The 20,685-nt window shown below is 43.3% G+C and overlaps 1 protein-coding gene across 2 annotated transcripts; it reads left to right on the top strand.

Annotated features, from left to right (window-relative positions):
* The first annotated feature begins 1,184 nt into the window (after window positions 1–1,184).
* LOC143158948 (opsin-5-like) lies at window positions 1,185–20,283 on the top strand. Of its 2 annotated transcripts, XM_076335413.1 has the most exons (7): window positions 1,185–1,250; window positions 3,483–3,559; window positions 7,410–7,687; window positions 9,057–9,151; window positions 17,758–18,051; window positions 18,648–18,979; window positions 19,792–20,283. In XM_076335413.1, exons 3-7 carry the CDS (start codon window positions 7,626–7,628, stop codon window positions 20,137–20,139), a joined length of 1,131 nt encoding a protein of 376 aa, XP_076191528.1. In that variant the 5' UTR covers window positions 1,185–1,250; window positions 3,483–3,559; window positions 7,410–7,625; the 3' UTR covers window positions 20,140–20,283. The 2 variants fall into 2 exon arrangements, with proteins under 2 accessions (XP_076191528.1, XP_076191527.1); XM_076335412.1 differs by lacking the exons at window positions 1,185–1,250; window positions 3,483–3,559 and adding an exon at window positions 3,595–3,617.
* The last annotated feature ends 402 nt before the right edge of the window (window positions 20,284–20,685 follow it).

Raw genomic sequence — 20,685 nt, 5'->3', positions numbered from 1 at the left:
CTCAGAAACAAACCAAACCATATTTCTATTAGACAGGCTTCTCACCAAAGATATTACAAAGGAGAGATCTCATTTTAGAGATGGAGAAGAGAAAACACAGGAGACTCTCTTGCCTAAACAAAAACCTGGAACACAGCCCTGGTGTCCCAGGTGCCGTCTCAGTGCTGTATCAATGGGAACACAAAAGGCAGTTAATGTTGTTTATTGCGCTGACAATTCTGCAGCCCGTGCTATCTCCTTGCACCAGTTCCCTTGCCTGACATTGCAGTACTTCGAAACCTTATGCCATTGCTCTAGTGCAAAAGAGAGAAATCCTACTTACTGCGGCTCTTTAAAAAAGAAATCATTCCACTCTTTCAAAGGTTAAGTATAGTTTCTAGGCACATTCTGATAGCAAACCTCATATTCAGCCTACCTGAAAATCCAAACTGGGCTCATTTTCAGGACACTCTATTCATGCCTTATCTGTGTTTCTTTATAGAATTTTTGAGAACGGAAGTCCAGTTCTTGCCCCAGAGGGAGCTGCATTCCCTAATAGATGATATGAGTCCGTACATCTCCGATAAGTCTGTTAAGTTCACAAAGTGCTCTGAGATTTCAAAATACAGCTATTATGGAAATAGCCATTGTTATTCTTGTTTTTAATAGCTGCTGACAATCATGAATATTTGGAGGATAAGTGCCAAGTTAGAAGCTGTGTTTCTTAATAGAGCTTTTCAAATATGCAAGGACTCTATTATGTTTTGGGTAATTTCGTGAGAAGCTTTATGTTAGTGTGTTTGGACTATCATCCGAGAAAGATCTGGTGGAAAGCGATCAGACTGACACAACAAAGACTGGCAGTCATATTTACATATCCCCTTGTGGAGCCAGTTTATGGTTTTGGTTGTGCTAAAGATGCTGTACACTTCATCCTTGCAGGACTTTTTTGAATTTACTTGAGCTGTCTGAAACTCAGCATTTCCATTTCATGGCAAATGTCAAAGTTTCACAGTATATTTTCATTCTCAGTATGAACAAAACCACAAGTATAAAAACTTTCCTGCCCATTTAGAAAAGTGTTGCTTTAAAAAAACATACGTATATGTATGTACACAGGAAATTTCACTTCAAAATTAAATTGTTACTTCAAAGCTTATTTTGGGTTCTTTTTATTTTTGTATTAGATCACTATCTCCTGCCATAACAGATCTAGTGGTCCAGGATATGGCACATCTCACCACACTGTATCCTGTCAGGATATGGTCCAGGTAAGGATGTTATTACTGGGCAACCAAGTGGGCACTTTCCAGTGGATGGGATTCAGCTACAATTACCTTATTTTAGGTATCTATCTTCTTTGTGTAGTGACTACATCGGAGCTGGTGGCCAAATTCCTGGTTTGGAAAGGGATTTTCTATAGCCAACAGAGCCTAGAGTGTAGTCCCAGTCACTCTAAAGTAGATACCTACATTTAGTCAGGTGAATTGCTTTCCAGTCTCTATTGCCTGTATTGACTAGTTCTCCAGTAAGTGTAACGGGAGCCTAGACTCTGTTGCAGACAGGTACATTTAGGTTTGAATTTGGTGCTGAATTTCACCCTATACCGTTCACCAGTGGGATGAGAGCTTTCTGAGAACAAAGAATGGCAATGTTTTGAAGCCTCTTGTCCATTTAATATTATCATCTTTGGAATATAGCCAAGACCATTTTGGACCTGTCATCCAGAACATGTAACCAGAGCAGGGTACATCAAAGGCTATCTTGTCACTGAAAAACCTGGTATATTTTTAAGTTGTTAATATAAAATCCTACTGAGGCAAAGCTCTGTAGTTCATGCAAGACAACTCAAAGGCGACTGGGTTTACCTGAACCTGTCTCCACTAGGATCTTGTGTTGACTTAGCTGTTTGATTTAGCAACCAGATATAAAAACACAACATTTTTGAAGCTTGTCTAATGAAGATGCTTGGAGTGAAATTCTTCTGACCACATGTCAATGTCTGAATCTGAGAAAATTACCTCAGGCTCCCTTTATTGTCAATGGGAAGAAACAGGCATTTAGAGTGTGAGTCATCTGACCTATTTTAGATGTCCATTTTGGAGTGATGAGTTGCAGATGAAATGCTGACTTCTCTCCATTGAGTACCAGAGAAGCAGAGGGTGATTAGCTTAGATGTAGATGTCTGATGGGATTAGATGAACTCATCCCATCCCCACTTCAGAATACAATGAGGGTATGCTTCACCTTATCAGCAGCAAATAGCTTTATCACCCAAAACCCACCATGGCTGATATGGGAGCTGTCCCAAGACTGATCTGCATGGAGATGAGAACAGCCACTGGAACTGGAGCTCCATTTCCGTTTGAGAAGGATTCACAGCCCACTGAGGTCAACGGGAATCCTTCCACTGGCTTCAGTGGGCTTTGCAAACTCTGGGGTTTCGGCATACATTAATTTAGCAGCTAGGTGCCACAATTTAAGATAGCATCATTCTTCTGTTTTTTATTATGAATGTTTTGCCAAAGGTCGCCACTCTTGCAGCAGAGCTGGCAGAACAGAGTGAGTCATAGACTAGTATGGGGGCTCACCCAGCCGTAAAGGCTGTGTATATGCTATCCTGTTAGTATACGTTAGCACAACAATCCCTTCCCTTAGTACCTGAGTCTCCTCTGATTTGGTCAATCTAGTCCACAGTCTTCATTATCATGGCAATCAATACTTAATCCCTTTGTCCATCTAATCCAAGGCTGCCACTGGTCTGTGGTTTACAAGGAACAGCTTCCCCAGTTAACCGCCTTCCTCCTGAGTGTTAACCCCCTTCCTCAAAGAGCCCCAGCAGCCTGGTCAGCTGGCTTACCAGAGACAGGAATAAGTTAGGGAGTCTATTTTAAACTGATTGCATAGGTTCTCATTATGATCTGTGAAGGGCAGGTCACCTCCAGCTGAAGGGAGGTGGGATGATGTTTCGTACGGAGGGTGCCTGTCTCTGACTGTGCTGTAAGGGGTCTCTGTGGGCAACTAATGTTTACAGGACTGTAACCAGAATGTGAATCCATCACTAACTGTTTCCCTGACATACAATCTCTATCCTTTAATCATTTGACCATCTTGAAGCCTACATCTCAGTAGCAAGTCTGGTGGATTAAACAAACTACCTCTGGTGATGAGGGGACTGAAAGTACCTTTGATAAGAATTCAAGGTAGACAAAACTTTTGGGGTAAAACTGCATGTTCTTCCTCTCTGCCAGACAGGCGGAGCTGTTGCTTATACGAGGGAGAACTGATAACAGGAAATACATTATTGAACTGTATTACTGAAGTTTGAAACATCATTAATCAACAGTAAGTAACATGAAAGGACATTGTAGCTTTTGGGGCAGGTGAAGACTTTGGAGAGAAAATATGAGGGTTTAAGGATTTGTATTATTTTTGTGGTATTGTGGGTGCTTTTGCAATATTTATACTTTTACTCACCCCACGGCTCCAATCTTCTTTTTCAGTTTCTGGGAAAGATTACTCTTGTGCCTGGAGAATGCCTCAGAGAACATGCTGTTGCCTTACTAGCAGAGCCTTACAGGTACCAACAATTTTCTGCAACAGCAAAGTGGCAAACTCATGTTCCCCCTGTTGTCCAGGTCAGTGTGATATGACTTTCACAGTCAAACTGGGATCATTCAAATACTAATAACATCATTGTCCTAATCGTGTTTCTACAGGAAGAAACTGGTAATTTAAAACTTTTGGGAAAATAATACTAAACTTGGACAGCTAAGATACTTTTTCATTTTAAATCGCAAGTGGGATTCATGGCTGTTGCATGGTCTGAGGAATTTCAGATTTTGGTAGTAATGGAAACAAGGAGAAAAGTTTAAAGCCTTAACTCAAGATTTGAGACACCTAGGTTCCAGTTCATCCTTTCCCATAGGTTTCTTGTGTTGCCTAGAATAAGTCTGTCAGGACAGGATTCAGCTCAACCAAATCTAGCCAGCTCAAACCAGATGGCTTGTTTAAGACGCCTCTCTGGGCTCCCTGTAATGTCAACAGGCACTTCCAAATGGCAACTGATCTCATTCAAATAAGTGCGTATTTCTGCACCAAGAGTGCCTGTCTTTCACCATTGAGTCTAGAAGAAGTCTGGATGATCAGTTTAAACTAGACCTGAAACTTTTAAATGGTTTTATTTAGCTGAAATAAAGTCTGTTCTAATGTTAGGGTTATAAAATCCATTTAAGTACACAACAGACAAATATTTTAATATATTCAGTTACAGGCAAAAATAGATTAATATTATCCTGTCAACTCCATGCCTGAAAGTGGTCACAAGTCAGTATCACAGAAACGATGAGTGAAAAAAGCATCATAATTATGGTTCTTTATTTACCTCATGGGTTTTGTGCCTGTTGCATTCATGCTGTCAGAGGTTTTCTAAATAACCATAATGGATAAAGATGGCCTAGAATTTTTCCTTCTGAATGAATACAGAGATTCTCTCCTAATGAGAAAATGGAGTCTACAAACAAACAAACAAACATGCTTGCAACACAGACTGAATAGAAAATGCTCTTGGGGAGGGATTCTCCGAGTGACAAGCATCTCTACTTCCAGATAAGCCAAAGTGTGCCATGGGGGCCTTTGCCCCCATGTGCTGATGTGAGTTCAATGAGCCCCCAACAAAAAGCCCCTTTTGCCCCCAAGCTCTGTGGTTATGTGAGTAAAACAAGCCATTGACTGTGCTCTGAGCAGCAGGGCAGGTGGCATAGCACAGCTCAGGTCTATGTGTCTGAACCTTCTTCCCTTCCAACACAGGAGGGAAACTGCCCACCAGGAATGGTCCCTGGCGCATTGGTGTCCTCTGAATCGTGTCCAGACATTGCCTGAGAGAATGCTGATTTGCACAGGCCAGAACTCTGCTACAAAGTGTGCTAGCGATTTAAAGGATATAAAGAAGAAGAAGAAAGCTTTATTGGCATCCATAGTTTAATTCTTCGGCAATAAGGCACAGAAAGAGTTAATCACTTGCCGAAAAGCAGACAGGAAGACTGTGGCAAGGCAAGGAACTGAACTCGGCACTCCCCAGGGGCCTCACCACAAGACTGGTTTGGGTTTTTTCTGAGGCTAGGTTCATCTTTGTTTTTTCAGTGTAATTGAGTGCAGAAAGTTGCTGTTGCTGTTTTTAAGCATGGTCTATTACAGAATAATCTGAACCAGTGTCTTAAAAGTGAGACAATATTTTTTCCAATGTACAGCAGATTACTTAAACAGCGGAGGAATTTGTGTCATACGTACCTAGAGATGCAGAAGGCTGCAGTGATGCATAGCTTTTCTGAGGCCTTTTGTCTTCTTACTAGTTTTTCGCTGTAGAGTGGCCCTTGGAAGGTAATCAGAGGGATAACTCAATATTAGCAAAGCGTAGCTGAGCACTGTTTAAACATGGAGGAAACAGCTGAAAGTTTCTCTGTGCAAATACAGGAAGTATCCACTAAATATTTAACTTACCCCCTGGTCCCACTTTTGTTTCCTGTCAAGTATCAAGAGCAATGAGCAGAGCACCTGACTGCAAGTTAATAACACTTGTGGGAATTATTTTTTGCAACTTAGATGATCTCTTATATCCCTGCAAAGGGCATTTCACACCACTGCAAAGAGGGAGTGAAGTGTCAGGAAGTAAATCCTAAAGCACCTTCCAACGCAGAGGTGTGGGATATGCTCTCTGAAAGCAACATGTAGCTGCAGCTCAGTTAACTTGGAAAACTCAAGCAATTAAAATGCTAGTGCCTAATATCTAATAATATCGAGAAAGTAGTATAGTAGTTTCTTTTCTTTGCCTCACAATCCTACTCAGTGCCATATTTACAGCCAGCTTGAAGCTTGGCAGTATTGTATAGCAAGGATTAAACACTACTTGGCTTAAAGGGTCAAAAGGCCATGGAAAGGAAGTCAAGACAGAAAAGCTGTGACTTCTCTCACTCACATAAATATAATCTGAAGGCTGAAAAAGAGACCTGAACATGATTTTGCAAATACGATAAAGACCTCAAAAGCAACAGAGAGTCTTGACATGAGGCTTCTGGTGCCATCCTTGCTGCTCAGGACCCTTAAACTCACTCAGCCAAGCAATATCTTTCGCATGAAGTTAAGATCCAGGGAAGTTGTCTTAGCAGTGGATTGTTGCATTAGTAGTTGCCGGGCAGGCAGCTATGCTGAATGCTGTCCTTAACAGGGTCATTTTAAAAGTACTGTTGGTGCCACCACAGCTTAAGTTTTGTCTTCTTAAGAAGTTTTGTCTTCCCCATTCTACCTAATAAGAGATTTGTTATCATCAAGTCTCTGTTGCGCCTTTGTTTCCCAATCTTTGTCTTCTTTCTCCATTAAACATTGTGTTCCAGATTGAACAAGGAAACCTGTTCTTTTCCATCCAAGAGAAGCATCTCCATGAATTTCCACTCATATTTTCCACTATATTTTTACAGGATTCAGTCTCTCAGCTATTTTTCTCTTCCAAGTCTCTCTAAATAATAAGTTGTAATCCTGGCATTTCTGAATTCCCAGTGTGGGTCCATTTAGAAATTAGTAAGAGTAAAATTAGCCAAATCCTAATATGAAAGAAAACTGGCCTCCTTCTTAAAACTATTGTTGTATCACAATGGTGCTGAGAGGCATAAGCCAATAATGGGGCTGCATTGTTACCAGACACTGAGCAGAAATAGTAGGAGATCAGTCAGACCTTGAAAAATGTACGATCTCAGTGGATAAATCAGAGGCAGAAAGAGGAAGCAAGTGACTTGATGAGTGTCACACAGTAGGCAATAGCAGGGCCAGAGCAGTACCATTGAGTTCATCTGTAATGCCATATGATTGCACCCTTGAACCCTACTCCACTGTCTGTCTGCACTGGATAGACAGCCATGCTTGCTTTGGTATCACACCCTTGGTCTGTTGTATTCCTGCCTTTGTGGAGAAACTGGAAGAGGGAATAGAGGCGGGTGCACCTTGGAGCTTCAGTCCTGCAGACAGTGTTTGTAAACCCAAACAGTGTCCAGAGACTCCATGGTGTCAACACAACTAGGTTACACCATTTGGGTAAAGAATATCAGTATATACTTCAGCTCTGTCCCCAAAGATAGTAAAAATACCTTGACCTCTTGTCTCCCACTTTGGTAACTTTTCCTCTGACTACCTTTAAATACAAGCTCCCCTCAAAACAAATCCCCCTTTCCCTCCTTCAGTGAAGCATGCAACACCAACACAAGCAAGAATGCAATCAGTGGAATCTACCAGAGGCAGCACTGGGTGGGTTTTATTGTCCTCATGCCTATGTTCAAAAGGGCCCTCTAGAGTTTGCCATTCCATATGACCCTGCATGCCAAACATCCCCATTTGTGGCCATCACCATGACAGCCTATTTTGTCCGGTCTCAATTCTGCCAGATCCTAGTCCTGCTACCAAAGTTAAGGAACAAAGAGAAGGACCCGTTTCACCTGTGCTGTTGGAGTGATGCTACCTCTCAGCATGGTTCCGGATTTCCCAACAAAGTGGAGAAAATTGAGTTTTGTCATTCGAAAGAGGAAGGAGTGAGTCCAAATCAGCACTAGGTCATATGAAAAAAAGACAAAGAAGGAGCAGAGCTGGGACTAGTCTTGAAGATGGGGAGACTCCTGAAGAGATGGCTTTCCTGCTCCCAGTGCTGCTGGAGAGATCTGGGCAGGTATGACCCAACCCTACACACTGTGATCCCTTTCTGATGTCTGACTCCCAGTAGCATGATTGCTATTTTGCTGCTTCCAGGACACTTCTGAGCTTAGGATCACAGACAGTCAAGTCTTTGTTGCCACCATGCTACAGTTGCACAGAACTGGAGAGTCTTAAATGATTCAATCTGTTCACTGGCTTTTTGGTGTGTAGAGTGGCTGCAATGCATTGCCTCCCAGTTCATGCTTCTCTTTAGCCGCGCTCCTGCATGCGGTCTGCCTAGAGGTGTGCAGAGGATGATGATACAGAGCTACTGCACAGGAGCGTTCTTGTGGTGATAGAGTTCTGGGTGGTCCATTCTACAAACTGTATGACTTTTTCCCGTGGTCTGAATGACACAGAGGAACCATGAATAAATGGAGTGCAGGACCAAAATGCAAAGGAAAATTCAGTGGAGCTTGCTACCAAAAACTACTGTCAATAAATGGTTGAAAAATTACTTAAACTGCAAGCAAGTGTCCCCTCATGATTATTTGGGCAATAACCAGCATAACAGGACATGAATTTGTCTTTGAAACCTTGAAAATGAGAGGATTAGTGCTGTTCATACTACTGTTAAACTGAGGTCTGGGAACATTGTCACCGTATTAAATATGAGCAGGTTTACATCGTCAAATTCCACACCGTAGGCAATACATTTTATTCTTCTCTTTTCCTGACATAATAGTAGTTTTCATTTTATGTTAGCACTTTTGGTGCCATTTCCTTCCCACTCGTAGTGTATTAGTCTCTGTCGTCTCACACCTTTGAAAGACGTAGCCATAATATGCTTCGTACTTGTATGTTGAATTAACCTTTTTGTATCTCATTACCATCTTTCCCTTCCCACCTCATGCTATGTTTCTGCTTTGTCTTGTTTTCATACTGCTTCTCAAATTAGTGCCTTTCATTTCATATTTGGGAACTGTGAAAAAAAAAAATTAAAATAATTGTCCTGGAGAGGGCAGCCTATTGCCCTGTTGAAAAGAGCTGGCTTGTCATGTCAGGGACACGACACACCTTTACTCCACGTGTGACTTTCCTCACAGCTGTACATCTTGTCCTCTCCTTTTCACCAATGCAGAGTGAGTATCAATGGTTACCAGCTACAAACCAATGATGACATGGTTGTTTAATAAACGTGAGCTTCTGGCTTTAGTTCCATGATACACTTACTAGTGCTAGTGTGGAAGTTGTACAAGTTTTTGTTTCCTCATATCTCAATCACTGGTCATTCATTTAGTGTTAAACTGCTATTTACTCTCACCTCAAACTGCCAGCAGCATTGAACAACTCTTAAAAGTGAAGAATAAAAGTGATGTAAAAGTCTTAAAATTGTTTTTCAGTCCTGCGTGTACAAGATGGTCTTGGGTTTGGAGTCCGTTTTCTGCTCTGGGGTCAAACACTCACTGGAATAACAGCTGCAACTCAGGTCTTCCTGGTGAGTCTCAAACTGCTATGGTGGAGAGCTGTACTCACTTTGACTGGCTTAACCAGCAGCCAAGTATTATATGTAAAAACGGTTTTAGTGAAGGAGCAAAATGTATTGATCCAAACTTCAAGGGGGCAGCTACCTTCAGTTACTGTAGAGGGAAGCTAGGGAGGTTAGTGTCCCTAGACCAAATTTAGACTTTGTAAATAACCCCTCAGGCAATAACATGCAAGTCAGTGCAGACATCCAGAAGAAAACAATTTACAAATTACTATGCTTGAGGTTGCAAATACCAGCTTAAACAAGATTTGGTTGTTGAAAACATACAACTTCATGAGCAGACTCTGAGACTTCAACTTAAATGCCGATTCTGGTTTTCATAAATGGAGATGAAAACTAGAATCTCAGCTAGAGGTCTCAGCTCAAAGATGAGCTTCCAAAGTTAAGACTGCAGAAATAGCCTAATAGTTAAATGGAAGGAAGTTGTAGGAATTCCTGGAGAATATGATGAAGTTGTCTCCTCCAAGGAGTTTGGAAAAGGTGGGATTTGTTAATGAAAAAGCTTGAGTGTGCATCATGGCAGACTTATTTTGAAGCAAGGAGAAGGGACCCGAAAGGGACTGTCCAAATAGACTGTTTGCAGTAGTCTGCTCAGCTTGAAATCTCAGAGTCTTCACAGAAGAGAACATCTGGACAGAGCAGCCAGAGATAAACAGGAATAGCGAAGCCATGCTCCTCTTCTAAATGGTACATGGCTCTTTTTGATAGACATGAATTCTGTGCAGATATGGACATAGATTCATGGCCCTCTCCAGATATGAGGAGATATAAACGATATTGATGTATGATACCAAACCCAATATTCTTGGCCAAAACAGCTCCAAACCTTAAGACATTTTATCTCTGCAAAATGAACTACTACATCCTGGCAAACTGATAATTCAGAACAATTCCTTTGCTCCTACAGATTCAGACACTTTCACGCCTTCAGAATACTCTTTTTTTTTTTTTTCTTTTCTGTGGAAAGGAAGAATAAAGTTGTAGGATGTTCTAACTTGGTAGCATTGAGTAATTAGTCAACCCATACCTTGTTTTTACATAAACAATAGGAACTTGTTTTATATACGTGTATATATTTACATCAAATATATATGTATGATTTCATGGTGAGTTCAGTTTTTGTTTGAAGTTTCAAATAACCTTTCAGAAGTGAGTGGGTAGCAACTTTATTCTTCCATCTGTTTAATTTAAAGAGTCCTTTCTTAAATTGAAGGCAAATTTCACAAAACAATTCTAAAATATGATCCCCAAAAATTGGGTCTGTCAAGATGTATAAACTTTGACTGTGCTTCGGTTGTAAACAGATAATCTAGATTGATCTGAAGTGCAGAAAGATAATGCTGGGTACAACTTGCTATTGTTAAATGGCACATGAATAATGCACTGGGTTTGGGATCAGCCAACTCTTCTGTTTTTAATAATTCATTTTCTTTTCTTCCATTTCGTAACTGAACTGTTGATGTAATCCTACCCCATGTGAATGCTAAGTTCAGGGTTTCACAATAAATGAAATGCCATCTAAACCAGCATGAAATACCCACACAGTGTAATCTAAGGTGCCCACAGAAGTTGGAAGAGGACTGGGCTCCTGATGTAGCCAATGGGGTCTCCAGGGAGTAATTAAATTCTCAGCAAAATGTTTTAATCTTGCCTCTGGTTTCTCTTTGCTTGCCTGAACAAATTTAATATCTTATTTCAGTAGTGAGAGGATGGGCCATGCAACAAGTGGGAAAGCAGGAGATCTGGCTTGGATTGGGTGACATTAGGCTCCTTGAACTGAGCCCTCTTTCGTGTTTTCACCAAGAAAGGCCAAAAAGAAATGTTAGGTAAGCTGACTGCATAGCACAGGCCAAGAAACTTTTGAAAGAATTTTCTTTATCAGAATTATAAGCTGTATTTGAGCACTAACAATCCTTTAAAACAGTCACTTCTCATCCAATGACTGCACCTTCAGAATCTGTTTCTCAGCTAAAAGTTTGCACCCACGATAAGAGCAAAACACGTGAGCAACATCTGTACCAGGGAACTAAACAGTGTCACTTTGTCTTCAAAACCAATGACCTTACTGCCTACTGGGAATGGTCCTGGGCCCATTTTAGCTGACCTGTGCCTGGGAATGACTTAGGACAGTGCTAACTGGCCCAGCCCAAAACAGTGGCAGCAACTGTTCCGTGAATTTAACAAGGTGAACAGTCGAATTCCAGCATCTCTGTGGTGATCTGGCATTGTTTAATTTACCAATACTATGGTTTTGTGTGCACTATACTGGATTAATTGTCAGAATGCAGCAATCTTCTGCTTTCTGTCACAGGATTTACTGTGTCTTTTGCTGAGTCTAGCAGACGTTTCTTCCCCAAATTGGGATCAAATGGTAACCTCTCTTTCTTGAACAGACTACACTGATTTGATCGAGCTGTTTAAGACTCTCATTACTAGGCATGTTTTTGAGACATCATATCTGCCCCTTTTTAGCCTTTTCTGATGTGAGAACTTAATTTTATAATAAATGTTGTATGTATCCTACCTTCCTAGTCTAAACTGATACTCACTTGCTTATCCACCCAAGGCTTGAGAGGCATTGCAGCAAACAACCACATTCAACTGACTATCTGCTGCCAAGGAACATTTGGTGAATGACATCTGCACTGAACAGCTAATGAGTAGGTGCTTGATTTCTTGAGTTAGGTGGTGTCATTATTCAAAAACCATATGAGAGTTCGAATGAGACCACAGAGGAGCTCCACCTGCTGTGGAGTCTCCATCCTTAGAGATACACAAAACCCAACTGGACACAGCCTTGAGCAACCTGCTGTAGCTGATCCTGTCCTGAGCAGTGGGCTTGGACTAGATGATCTTCAGAGGTGCCTTCCAGCCTCAGTGATTCTGTGATTCTGTGTGCTCTTTTCATTGGATCAAGGTTTGGAACATCAGTCTCTCTTCACCCAGATAAGAGTCAAAGTCCCTCCTGCTCGTTTTGTCTTCCCTCTACCCATAACTCATGCCTTCCTAGCTGTCCAGTTTAAACAGGAACTTCGCAACCTTTTTGTCTTATCTGCTCAGATTTTTCAGACCAGCAATTTCTGTCATTGAATTAGAATTTTGTAAGCTCTGGAGAAGAACTGGTGGACTGTTCCATCTCCTAGTCATCTATTCCATGAATACACGCGGACTCTGTTTTGCTCCTATTGACTTTGGAGCAACATGGGATGGGTTGGGGGAATTTTTCAGAAATACTTGAGCTGACTACACATAAGCCAGCCTCAGTCAAGAAGTAGTTTAGCACAGGAAAATAGTTTCTGAGGATGAGAATCACTGGGTTGTAGCATCTCTTAAACCTCCGCTCTGGTAATACTAGGAGACACAGTGTGTATTCTCTGATAGAAAAACAGGCATTCCCTCTCTGCTCTCCTCCGCTATATCTTGCGTACATCCAGCTCCTGGCAGCAGGACTTGGAAACTAGAGCATTGCTGTGGGCTAAGGAAGCCACCTAACTCTTAGTAGCGCTCAGTCTCTTTTAAAAATAAGGCTTGTGTCTGTGACAGCAGAATTAGTGCTGAATTTGGTTTCCAAGTTCTCTATTCAGTGCTGGAGGCAGATTTAGTAAGAACAAAACTCGTAACACCCAGCATGCTGACAGTGGGGAATCCTGATGTGGGGCCATGGTCCCAGATACAGGGATTTGGTTTCTCTGAAGTGATAACTATACCCTGAGCAGCACCTCTGTAAGATTGGTTAACTTTGAAGCTGTAGCTAGTGGCCAATACTGAACCACCATTACCCCTGCATATTTCTTTATGCCAGAGCTGTTCATTGTAAAATATATTAACAACTTTTGGAGCAAGGGCTCCCTTCAGCATCATAGAGAGTCAGATACCATTTGTTTTCTCTCCCTCCAATCTTGTGACTTAGGTGTGGTGCAATCCAGCTTCAAGTGGAGAGGAAAGCGCCTTTCTGTTATGGCATTTTCCTCATCCCAATGCATCTATAAACTGCAGAGTAAAACACTCTTGCAGGATAAACATGTATTCAAGTCTCTGAAACCGGAGGAGGGAACCAATTTCTCCATTTCAGGGAGCATGGCTAACCTTTTGGGACAAATGTGCCCCGAGAAGGCTGTGAGTGCTGCTGAGCCCTGTGCTATATGTGTCGTGTTGCATGCTCTTGGTTGCTGAATTACACTCCTCAAAGTCTTCAGTGCAGGGATCCCTGGTGTGTAAATCCCAGACAGCTTCAGCAGGGAACAAGCACAGAGACATGCAGCAAAGCTGAGGTGGCAGTGTATCTGTGCGTGGCCAGTTTTGCTTTCTGGTGAAATGCAAAGCTTTTAAGGTCTCTCAGATTCCAAACGATTTTGGAATTTAGGGTGGTACTGCTATACTTAAGCACCTAAATTCCACCTAGATTGCACATGAGATGCCTACATGCTCTTGGGGACCTTAAAATTCCCTATGTCTGAACAGAGTAAAATAGGCCAAGCAGCGAATGATGCTAATGCAGTTTAGCATATCCAGGTACTGGAATTAAATAATTTAGAATAGATCAGCCCTTCAATGTGCTGGTTAGGTGTTGCCCAGGCTAAAAGTCAAGTTAATGGCATTGCAACTACAGAGCTGTAAATTGCGTGCACCAAAATCAAGACACGTGCATGTAAATTGATAGATGAGCCTGTAACACATATTTGGAGCCTGGAGCAAAACAGCATTGTTTATAAAGACTGAGAGAGCACTATGATGATTTTAGGCTCAAATATTATAAGGAGAAGGTAAACTTGGATGTGAGGCATTGCTCTGGTTGCTTGCCAAGTAAAAACACTGGAGTGTCACCAGAGTGAACTCAGAGCTTGGTTCTGCTGTGGTGCTCTGCAGCTGGGCACACTGGACTGAGCATCCTCCAGTTCTGCCCTGGAGCAGCTCTGAAAGTCCTGCCTTCAGTGGTGTGACTTTGACCCTTCTGAACCCCTGCAGCAAACAGCTTTCCTCTAATACTTCAACACAGAGATCCCCCCACCCCAAACTTGTGTTTCCCATATGCAGCCATAAAGCTCGAAAACAAAACTCCCAACCTTCCTTCCCCTGCCTGATCCCTCAGCCTGGATTTATTTCCCAAGGCTGCTGATGGTTGAATGACAATTGTTTTTGCTCGGCAATGGCAGTCTGAAGGGATTTGCACTGTGAAGTTGCTTGACAAGCCAAGGAGCAGAGCAGTGTGAGAGGAGGGAGTGGGTGGGGAGATGCTCTGCCAGCCAGGCGTCCAGGCAGGCGGGATCGCTCTGGCAGTGGCTCTGCCTAGCTTTCACTCTGTCTCCCCAGGGAGGGAGCCTTTCTCTCACTTCAGGCTTCTCCCCTGCCACACGGAAGGAGGGAGAGAGGAAAAAGCAGGACAGCACCCAGCTGCCTGGCTCACATCTGCAGCAGGCAAGCCATGAGGAAGGGTCTCTTTGCCCCTACAGTCACTTCGCCTTTGATTTAAAACTTTCACCCACTTCCACAAGGGACAATGGAGGAGCAATACATTTCCAAACTCCACCCGGTAGTGGATTATGGAGCTGGGGTCTTTCTTCTGATCATAGGTGAGTTCTGCCTTCACAGCCTGCTTGTGTGCTTCAAGCCTAGGAGCGGACACACCAGGGCTGCCCTGTCTGTGCTGTGGTCAGCACCGGCAGCTCCAGAGGAAGCTGGAGGGAAATGATAGAAAATCTGTTTCCACACAGGTTCCTGCTTATTGCCTTTGAGTCGGTTGGATGCCAGGACTAATCTCTGCTCTCAGATTTGCAATCTTTTGTTTTGATGCTGAAGACTTGCCAGCGTGAGTTTGCCTCTGCGGCATCACAAGTATTCAAAATAAGTTGTCTACCTCTTATCCTGGCATCTCAGCCCTGTGGATTGAGAGATGAGGCAGCCCGTTTCATGAGACTGATCAGGGGAGAGCAACTTTGGTCTGACCCTTGCAGGGGGGATGTTCATTATACACGAAGAGCAGCTGTGTCTTGGTAGGATAAACTGGTATCAAATAGCAAAGGGTTTCCAAATAGTACTTCTGTTTTTTATAATGGCCTGTTTGCCCTGCTGAAGGCAGATTTACAATGAAATACAAGTGGGGATATGTACCAGTCTGCTCCAGCATGGCTTTAGCTAAGCATTTTCTTCCTTGCCTGTTTGTTGCGTGTACTCAGGTGATTTGTTTACTATCGGTGTAGATTTGGAGAGGAGCTGAATTGGTTTAGGTGTGCAGTCCAACTGAATTTTGCTAAGATGTGAGTACCTTCCTCCCTTCAGCTCATTTGAAAACCCTGGTTGAGATGCATTTAAGAAAAACAAGCATATATTTTTACGTGCTTTAATAGAGAGGCTTTGGGCAGCAGTGCGGGGCTTTAGCATTTCACATCTCACCCCTGTTCCTGCACACTTTTCCCTGCACTGCACTGCACTGCCCTGTGCTGTCCCCTCAGTTGTGCTGACAGCAGAGAGTATAACTCAGGGTGAGAAAAATCACTCTCTGCAAAACAACGAAGGGGTTTTCTTTTAATCCAAGTCAGGATGCCAGCTCCTTTCTCACACAAACATAAATACGCAGATGCAGTTAAGGTAACGGGACTGGGCAGCAACAAAGGGCTGGAGGCTGGAGCTCCCCTTGCTGATACTGCTCTTCTGCCACCATGCTACAGTCTCACACCTCTCCTAAAGGGCTTTTAGGCACCTAAGCTTTAGGCATAGCTTCCAGCATTGGATCAAGAGCCCCGTGTGGCAGCCAGGCTCACTACATCCCATACACGAAGCAGAGAGTTTAACTGGAATCTGTGTTGTATTTATCCGTAGCTTTGCCACCTCACTGGGGGCTGCAGCAAGGCCTGTTTGTCCCCTGAAATTATGTTTTCATTAGGAAACCACAAGGCCCAGGGCATGGGCTGCAGCACTCACCGCAAGCCTCTCTGCTGTTTGATTAGTAGCTCACTCTTGCACTTTGTCCCGTGCCATCCAGCAGCTTCACAGGCAGTGAGATGGAAGGGAATAGCATCTGTCAAAGTAAAAGAGAAGGTGGGCCTGGGTGTCTACCCCTGGTGTTAGTAAGAGCTACTTCCTACCTCTTGCATAGTGGTTAGGGCTCTCACAGAAGAAAGTGAACTGGGTTCATTTTCCTCCTGAAGCCTGAGGATGTCCCACCCTGCAGCTGTCATTTGGCAGGAGAGTGCTCTTCCCACCACGCCACAGGTTGCTCTCTGTCAGCAAGCGGTCCCGTGCCAAGCCACCGTGGGCATCTCTGTGTGTGCCGACATACAACTCTCAAGAGCTCAGGGAACCCTTCAAGCATATCCAGAGGTGCCAAGAGAACGTGTGTGGTTAGAAAGTGAATGAATGAGGGATGTGGGGTCTCAGATTTGTACCTCTATTCTGTTTAAGGCTTTCTCTTGGCATCTCTGCCCATCCTTGGATTTATGCCAATGTATTTATTCCATTTTTTTGCATGTGCCTTTATTAATTCCTCTGTGGGCACTTTATTGTGGGGTATCTGTGAGCAAATGCAGCCTTTCTGCTTTCACAGCGACAAGGGAACATGACAGAATCTTTTTCTGTTTCCCTACTTCACTTCTGACTTTAAAGGCCACCTTCTCAGGAAAACCTTTGATCAAAATGTAGCTCCAGCATAATGTTCACTTGAAAGAAAAGAGAAAATGAGTTGTTTGCTACGTGTACTTTTGACACTGTTGTCATGAATGCTTTGAAGCCCTATGGCGTGTCTGAATAACGTATGTCCGACAGGTCATTTGGCAAAGCAATCTGTCGTCTGTTGCATGTCTCTGGCTAAACAATTGCTATGGTCTGTCTCACTGCACTCAGAGACCACCAGAATAGTGTGGGTGTCTGAAAGGTGGCACATAGTGATTTTTACTTGATATAGTATGCCGTGCAAGATACCGTAAGAGAGTGGAGTGAATGGGTGTGGGCTATTCACATGATAGGAGCCTCGGGGGAATAGGTGGGATATAGTGCATGGAGAGGGGGGTGTGACATGGAAGTGAAGAGCTATAGTGTGGTGATAGGAAGGGGCAAGATATGGTCTACTATTCGTATGACAAAATTCCCCCCAGTCAGTAAGGCTGGCCAGCACTACAGGAGGATGTGAACAGAAATCTGAAGCGCTCTTTGCTCTAGCAGGTCCATAGTAGAAACAGCCTGACTGGGAAATCCCTCTCTAGCAGGGAGGCGGGAATTGAAACCCAAGAGCTGGCTGAAGCAAAACAGCGGATGCTGTGGTGAGGCCATCCAGGTGGTATTTCCTATCTGCTATCTAAGAGAACAAGTTTCCTCGCCAGCAGAAGAACCAGGTTTCATAGCAGGGCATAGCAGATACACACCAGTGTGTTTTCAAAGCATCAGCACAGTACTGTGTTGGCCTGGGAGATGCTGAATTCTGGCTGGTCTCCCAGTCTGTCCTGTCTTCTAGACTTTAGTCCCAGGCTAACGACCAGCATTTTTCACATCCTTTGTATGTATAAGCATTTCACAGGTGTGCTAACTGTTTGATATTATTGTCTGTGCTGATTCTTCTCTCCCAGCCATCCTGACAATCCTTGGAAATTCAGCCGTCCTTGCTACAGCTGTGAAGCGCTCTTCCCTCCTGAAGTCACCGGAGCTGCTGACAGTCAACTTGGCAGTAGCAGATATTGGAATGGCAATCAGCATGTATCCGCTGGCCATTGCATCCGCCTGGAACCACGCTTGGCTGGGAGGGGATGCGTCCTGCGTATATTATGCCCTGATGGGTTTCCTTTTTGGTGTCTGCAGCATGATGACCCTGTGTGCCATGGCCGTGATTCGATTCCTTGTTACCAATTCATCCAAATCTAACAGTAAGTAATTGCATTTCTGGTAACCTTGTAGTGGTGCGTTTGGGCTATTATGTTCAGAGAGGTGCTTTGCTGAATATGGCATGGAGTATCAGTTCAATAACTGTAGGAAGAAGCCTCAACTTTTAGTCCAATATCAAAACTCTAATGTTCCTAGAAGGATCTGATTAAATTCCTTATTAAACAGTGAGGCTTCTCACTTCTCAGTAATACCAGGTGAAACTACCTGAGGGTGCAGAGCCCAAATTTTTTGCTGGACCAGACTGCTTTATCTTCCTATTTGTGTGCAAGCAGAGATACTGAAACTTGTGAGGAAGGAGTGTTCTCCTGGCATTCCTGGGCTGGGACGTTTTGAGTCAACTTGATCTTGTAAAACTGCCTGACTTACCAAACTTTAGGTCAGCACTGAGGGCTGCACTCAGGTCTCACCCAATCCATGGACACTCTCTGTTACGTTTCTCAAGAAGACCAAAGGTTAGGGAACTGCAGCAGCAGCCCCGGTGTATTTGTAGCCACCATCCTTCTGTTGGAGAAGTTATGGCAAAAACCATGTTGCTGAGATGAGGTCCATATATGCTTGCTCTTCCTCTTTGTTGCAGGTAACAAAATCACCAAGAACACTGTTCGTGTCTTGATCACTTTCATCTGGCTCTACTCCTTGCTCTGGGCCATTCTGCCCTTGGTAGGCTGGGGCTACTATGGTCCTGAGCCATTTGGCATCTCCTGTACAATAGCCTGGAGCAAGTTCCACAACTCCTCCAACGGCTTTTCATTCATCCTGAGCATGTTCCTCCTGTGCACAGTCCTGCCTGCACTGACCATTGTTGCCTGTTACTTGGGAATTGCCTGGAAGGTTCATAAAGCGTACCAAGAGATCCAGAATATTGACAGGATCCCTAATGCAGCTAAACTGGAGAAGAAGCTGACATTGGTGAGTTATCCCAGTGATGAGAAGAGGCTGCGGTAATCAGGAGCTTGCAGAGAACTGGCTCTGCTCATGCATGGCTCATGATGACCCTTCGTTGCTTTTGTCTGGTATTGACCAAAGGTGGAGATGTGTTTCCAGTCTCACCCATACTCTACACTCCTCAGAGGAGCAGGGGGCTCCTGGAAACCTTGTCATTTCAGTAGTTTGATCAGGATTATATATTGTAGGTACGGCACAGCTTGTTAAACCTTCTTTAGGCAGTTGCACCCATGATTTGCATGAACATACAGATTTCCATTCATGCTGGAATAGCTGTTGAATCCATTCATGCTGTAGTTGGGGTGAAGGTCTTGTTCCGTCATCCTCGGTATTTTTAAGTGACTGAGTGGCTATTCTGAGTGAGAGCCACACAGAAATTCTGTATGGAAACGGGATTCTTTAATGTCACATTTTGTCAAATAAGCACTTCAGTTGCTCATTTCTTGTGGAAAAGCAGAATTTACCCAACCTTTCTAGAGGCCAATCTATTGATAGACTGTACTTTCTGGTTGGGTTGTGTCTCCCATGACATACTGCAGCCAGAGTCAGGGAAGGAGGTGAAAACAACAACTGCCTCATAAGAAACCCACAGTGTAGATCTGCTAGGTGGGAATAAAAGCATATATGCACTGTCCAGTGTTACCTGTGCTCATGTCACAACACAGCAAGCATACAGGTTCTGGTATTTCAGCTGGTTCAGGTGTGGTTTCATCCACACCCCACCTATCAGACCCAGCCAGTGCAAGCTGAGAACTGAAGCCCTGTTTCCCTTTCAGATGGCTGTGCTCATCTCGGTCGGGTTCCTGAGCTCGTGGACGCCGTATGCAGCAGCCAGCTTCTGGTCCATATTTAACTCCAGTGATTCCCTGCAGCCCATTGTTACACTGCTGCCCTGTCTGTTTGCCAAATCTTCAACAGCGTATAACCCTTTTATTTACTACATCTTCAGCAATACTTTCCGTCGCGAAATTAAACAATTGCAGTGTTGCTGCGGCTGGCAAGTTCATTTCTTCAGCACCAGCAACTCTGCTGAAAATCCTGTGTCGATGATGTGGAGTGGGAGAGATAATGTACGTCTCTCTTCAGCTGCAGAGGTGGAGAACCAGGGAGCTGCCACTCGCTGAAATGCAGCGATGGTTTCACAACATAGGTCGAAACTTGGGCTCACTCATGGGTCCAAATGAGTAGGAATGCAGCGCGTGGGGTTGTCACTGCATATCTTATGTCAAATACAGAGGTTTAAGTATATATTTTTAAGCAACTCTCAAATATTGTCTTTAAGCTACACAACAAAAAAAAAACCCTGCTATTTTTTTCAAGAATTTCCACTTTAGAGGAAGTAGATAGATTTATGTACTAAACATGAAAATATGTAAACTAAACTTATTTTCAGGGAAACAGCTATAATTAAAAGAGGATTTAATATTTTGGTTTTTTTTTCTTATACTTTTGAGTTTTTAATGCAATCTATCCGTAAACCCTTGGCTCTATCAGTAAAACAGCCGTCAGAGGAAACAGTAGGTTGAACACAAAGTGTTACCAAATAAATACAGCTGAGAGTGTAGCTTTCCAGCAATACAGACAGAAAACCATATGGGTAGTAAGAAATATTCATTGCCAGGAGAAGATGATAAAGCGGCTGCTATCAAAATGTCTCATAGACATCTACA

This window comes from Aptenodytes patagonicus, chromosome 3 (assembly GCF_965638725.1).
Source record: "Aptenodytes patagonicus chromosome 3, bAptPat1.pri.cur, whole genome shotgun sequence".
Classification (NCBI taxonomy): domain Eukaryota; kingdom Metazoa; phylum Chordata; class Aves; order Sphenisciformes; family Spheniscidae; genus Aptenodytes; species Aptenodytes patagonicus.
The sequence above is the reverse complement of the archived record's forward strand: the minus strand, read 5'-3'. Positions and strand labels throughout refer to the sequence as shown.